Source organism: Pinus tabuliformis, chromosome 5_2 (genome assembly GCF_031772625.1).
Source record: "Pinus tabuliformis cultivar Carrire ecotype Pingquan chromosome 5_2, CPIR1, whole genome shotgun sequence".
Classification (NCBI taxonomy): Eukaryota; Viridiplantae; Streptophyta; class Pinopsida; order Pinales; family Pinaceae; genus Pinus; species Pinus tabuliformis.
This window is the reverse complement of record NC_142306.1, coordinates 775,843,839-775,849,552: the sequence shown is the minus strand read 5'-3', so window position 1 is coordinate 775,849,552 and position 5,714 is coordinate 775,843,839. Positions and strand designations below refer to the sequence as shown.

General features: G+C 32.1%; 1 protein-coding gene across 1 annotated transcript; it reads right to left on the bottom strand.

The window, feature by feature from the left end:
• Window positions 1-3,652: 3,652 nt before the first annotated feature.
• Window positions 3,653-4,934, bottom strand: LOC149161576 (RING-H2 finger protein ATL64-like). Its single transcript, XM_089435533.1, has one exon. It carries the CDS (start codon window positions 4,770-4,772, stop codon window positions 3,852-3,854), a length of 921 nt encoding a protein of 306 aa, XP_089291659.1. The 5' UTR covers window positions 4,773-4,934; the 3' UTR covers window positions 3,653-3,851.
• Between the last annotated feature and the right edge of the window lie 780 nt (window positions 4,935-5,714).

Sequence of the window (5,714 nt, the reverse complement as noted above, 5' to 3'; positions counted from 1 at the left end):
GTGTGTGTCTTTCAACTGATTGTTACCCTGTCAAAATTTCCTGAGAACCTATTTACAACTAAATAATCCCATTAAAAGCATAGAAACTCTATAATATATTGTAACACTAGATTAGTTATTGAATAATATAATGAATGTGTTATGAAGTGTGGGACTATTCTTTCATTTCTTTTTTTCCAATAAATTATTATGTAATAATTTGCTATTTATTTTTTTTACTTACTATTTTCCACTATTTATTTAAAAATTTACACATTCAGATTAATTTAAAAAAAAACTTTAATAAATACTTAAATTTCATAATTTTGTAATAAATTAGTTCTAAATATGTTAATATACTTCAGGCTGCCTATTGTGGCCTCTTTGAATTTTTTTTTGGTACAATGTTTACATCTATATTTAGTTTGATGCTATCATAACGTCATCCATTACATCAGTTAGAGCATATGATCTTAATCTTTGAACATGCTTATATCATTATGTCATCCATTTTATTTCAGAAATATTATTTTAGCAGGCTTGAAAAATCTATTGGTTCATTTGTAACACCTATGTCATCATAATTTAATATATTATTTCAATCGTGGCATTCACGTTTGGGTTTGACTATTCCTTATTGGTCGATAAGAGAGACGTTCTGCTTGATGTTTATGCCACCTCATCAAATATGTAGAATATTAATTTATAATAATAAACCTTAGCCTTCCTTTTCGTAAAAGCCTTCACTATATGGCCACGTCAAGTCAGTGGATGGTTGTATAGGTTATGTTGGCTTTCAATAAACTAGTAGATGTAGTTGGCCCTTTCGTTTGGATTAAAGAATATTGTGGCGGTTTCTCATTAAGTGGAGTTAGGTCAACAACGGACGTGGCGTGATAGAACACTGCTATTAAGGAATTCCATGTCAAATTTGTAGGTGGAATTAAGGAAGGGTGGCTGGAATAAAAGGTGACAATTTTTGAGGAATGTATTGTTTTTTTAGTTTATAAAAAAGAATACATGGTGAAGTTAATGTAACTTCTTATTGTAATTAGAAAAGAGTAAACGATGAAGAGTATAGATCGTCATTTAGGCATTTGATGGCTGAAAGTTTCGTAGATATGTGTTTAGTTTAAGAATGATGATTATAGAATGTGAAAGTTGAGGTTTTGGATTGAGTCGATAGTGTTTGTTAGTCCATGAATTTATATTAATAATTGTTTCTGGCATTAGCTTTTAAGATTATTGTAAGTATTATAATATGGGTTATGCTTGGCAAATTATGGATTTGAAATTATGATAAATAACTAGTGCCACGAATTGAAATTATGATAAGCAATAATGCCCCAATCATGTATAGGATTTGGAACATGCTTTGGATAGATTAAATGGAGTAAGAATTTTTGTTTTTTTTGTGTATTAATTATATATGAATGGTATTTATAATTAATAATTTTTTCATTTATATTATAATTAATTTAGATCAATCTTAAGTTTGGATTTATCAAGTATTGATAGGGATTAAATTTCTTGAGATGCAAATCTCTTTTAAAGTCAAAAGAGATTTGAAAGTTTATAAGACAGGACATTGCAACATCTCTTCCATTATCCATACAGGTCATGGCATTACAACATCTCTTCTATTATCCATACCTCTCAACCCAATGAATGGAATTACATGGTATTATAAGTTGAGCTACAATAGAGTAGGAGACATGTTTGTAATGTTATTGTGTTGAACGTTAGTATAGTTATGGATTATGATTGCATTGCACTCTCTATCTACAATAGTTTATTTCCCCAAAAGGTTGCTCCCACCCTCAACCTTTATCTATGAAGTTTGCAATAGTTTATTTCCCCAAAAGGTTGCTCCCACCCTCAACCCTTACCTATGAAGTTTGAAATAGTTTATTTCCCAAAAAGGTTTCTCCCACCCTCGACCCTTACATATGAAGTTTGCAATAGTTTATTTCCCCCAAAGATTGCTCCCACCCTCAACCCCTGCTTATGAAGTTTGAACTTGACACCTCATGAAGAGTAAACCCCACACAAACCAAGCGATCTACAACTTATAGGTAACCATTTAATTAAAAAAAATTATGAAAAAGATTGGCAAAAAAAACCACTTAAATAAAGTTGTTCTTGGTAGAAAAAAAGATGGTAGCATAAAACCCTTAACTAAGAAGTGACTTAGCTCTTCAATAAAATAATATGTTAAAAGATACATCCATGGTGGTTATGAGAAAAATAACATTAAAATGAAATGCTTTAATAAATTAAAGTTATTATACATTTTTCTTTTTAAATTGATATTATTTACATTTTGTTGATTTTAGAAGTTCTTGAAAATAATGTAATATTTCATATTGATTTTTATTGGCAATATTTTTTTATGAAATTTGAATTTAAAATTTTATGAAAATAAACTCCATAAAAGCTAACCAATTTACACTTCATCATAATAAAAACTTACTTTGGCAATACTTTTTTATGAAATTTGAATCTAAAATTTTATGAAAACTAAACTCTATAAAAACTAACCAATTTACAATTAATTATAATTAAAGCTTAGTTAATTTTATTTGCAATACCTTCTCATAAAATTTAAATATAAATTTTATGAAAACTAAACTCTATAAAAACTAACCAATTTACACTTCATCGTAATTAAAACTTACTTAAAACTTCATTATAATTAAAGCTTACTTAAAAATAAATAATTCCATTATCATACAGTTAACAATGTTGGTACAATACAACTATTAATTTTTAATAAACAAAAAATTTATATAGACATCCCACAAAAATTAAATTCAACATTTTTTCAGAGGGAAAATCAACATATGGCCGAGGCCAGCAGATTGGCCAGCAGATTTTTACAACATATGGCCGAAGCCAGCAGAATTTTAGAATTCAACATTATACTAATTAAATCAACAAATTACTTTAAATGTCCACATTTTCTTTAAATAAAAATAATAAACTAGATTACAATTATAAATACCATTCAATATCAATTATCCATTAAAATTGTATAACTACTTTTAATTTACAAGATATTCATATCTCTTATATGGAATAATGATAGGTAATGTCGAGTATCCATTTGAAACTAAATTTTACTATTTCAAATATAGTTAATTATTTTATATATTTTAATTTCTTAAGAAAAATTATAAATTATTTTCTTACACACTTTAAAAATTTATTTTAAATTGATCATAACTTAATTGTCTTGTGTACATTATTTTATAATTATTAATATAAATTAATAATGATTGAGTTGAAATAGTGTTTTGCAGTATTTTTGGTTAATCTTAATTAAATAAAAAAAAATTAAATTTTGAGTTTAAATTGTTTAATCTTAAACAAATTTTTTTTTGTAGAAATCACATAAGAGAAATTTTTCAATATAAATCACATAGTATAAATTTTTTATGAAGGCTCTTCGCTCCTTGAACCAAAGAACATAATTTATACTATTCAAAATATTGAATTCATTTATATATTAAAAAAAAACTATTTAAAAAAATTCACAATTAAATTGAAATTATATTTAAAAAAATTCACAATTAAATTGAAATTATATAACTCATAAAAAAGACTATTTCTTATACAAAATACACTTTTTGTTATATAAATTACACTGAGCAGTTAATAATAATTATCTCTATAATATACAATTAAAAATATTAATCAAAAATAACTATCTTCCTTATCGATTTACAATACTAACTAACCACAACTATGTAAAATGAAAATCATGCCTACCAGGGCCGACGGAAAAGTGAAACAAAAATGAAAACGGGGAAATCAATTTCCTTCGATGATTTGCGCCTTAATCACCGGAACTGGAGGTCAGTAAAGTTATTCTAGCAGTGCGTTTGCGATTGCGATTGTGGTTGTTCCTCGGTTTCGATCCCGTGATCTTGCGGAGAATCAGGGAAAACCCTCCCCTCTCTGCCTCTGCTCAACATTCTCTTCAGTGAATGGAGCGCATTCTGCGATCCACCGTGCGAGCACGCCTGTTTTTCGCTCAAGAAGTTCTCAGGCTTCGCGGGCATTGCAATGGCGGTTTCCGGCATCGATGAGATTACGCTCGTGGAAGGCCCTTCGTCCACTGCGGTTTTTTGTTCTTGAGAGCTCGATTCGCCCTGTTCGAGTCCTGGGCCGATGCAGATTTCTCTATTTCCTGAAGAAATCAATTCTAGGGTAATTGAAATCTCATCTGTATTATTATTACCCACCCTCTGTTTCGGCTGAGCGCCGGTTCTGCAAATCGGGCAAGTAGAATGCGAATGAAACCACATGTCGATACAATCTACGTGAAAGCTGTGTTTGCAATTCGGTAGAAACCGAGCTTTCTCGTTCTCCTCGAATTCCGAGAGACAGACTGCGCATTCAAGCGCGTCTTTGAAGCTCTGCGCTTTATACTCGAAGACGGGCAGAGACTCTATAACGCGCCCCTCCAAACCCACGTTGAGGATGCTGAAGGGATCCTCGCGCGGAAAGGAAAATCGGCGGCGCCAAGAGATATTGGCCCGTTCAGACATAGAGGCTCCCCGGTACACACAGATAACAAAGAGAGATAAAATAATGGCGAAGAGAGCCACGAAAGACCCTAGCACCAGGATCCCATGGGTCGCATATGGCTGACTGTTGTCGGGCGTCATTGGCGGAAGCTGGTGATGGAAATAGTCGTCGGTTTCGTTTCCCCGAGGGAAGCCGCTGCAATTATGGTCGGGACCGAAGGGCATCCCGGTGACATTGTAACTCTTCGCTTTGGAGGCCATGGCAGAGGTTGAAAATCTATCTCTGATTCCGTTGGCGATAGAACCCTCTCATATTCTCAAGATTATGGTTGCGGAATGCATGCAGAAGCGGAGTTTATTGCAGAAAATAACATTGTCAAGCCCTCGGTTTGAAGAGCTGACTGGCGAATTGATGCGCGCAGAACCGTCTAAATACGGAATGGTTAAATAGATGAATAAATGTGGATGTGGAATGGGAGTATGAGAAACGGCAGATAGATACAGGAGATTTGAATTCCTTTTCCGCCTCCTTAACACGAAGCTTCGTGTTCGCGGACTTCTTGAGTTTTCACGGCCGTGTCCGAGGGTTTTTTGACTTATTACCGCCGTGTGTCCGAGGGTCTTTTTTTCTGACTTCCTAACGCCGTGCGTCCGACGGTTTTTTTGACTTCGTACCGCCGTGTGTTGAGGGTTTCTTGACGCGGTTGAGTGGGTCCATTGACCATGTGGCTTCGGGAGGCAATGGACCCACCATGTAGCTTTTGGTTGGCTGTTAACAGATTGCAGGTAAAGTTGTGGGTATGTACTGTTGTTTTTTTCAAGAGAAATTTGACTAGAAAAACTCACTATAAAAGTTTCCAAAAAATTGCACGAAAAATAATTCCTTATTTATTTTGATTTTTTTTCTAATATATCGATGATGTTTATGAATTATTTATTTTGATTCTTTAAAATAAATATATAATGTTAGTGGACTTAATTAAGAGTAAAGCTTGGCTTAAGTGAGACATCCTTACTGAACTATAATAATGAGAACGAGGAAATTTTAGATTAATTTTTTTTAAGTAATCAATATAATTTCTTAGACTCTAATATTTTGATGTTTGGAATCCATCTGTAATAATCTCACCAGTATTGTGTAATAATCTATAACTTTCAAAAAAAAACTTAAGAACAAAGCTCAAAACGGATCGATTATAGTTA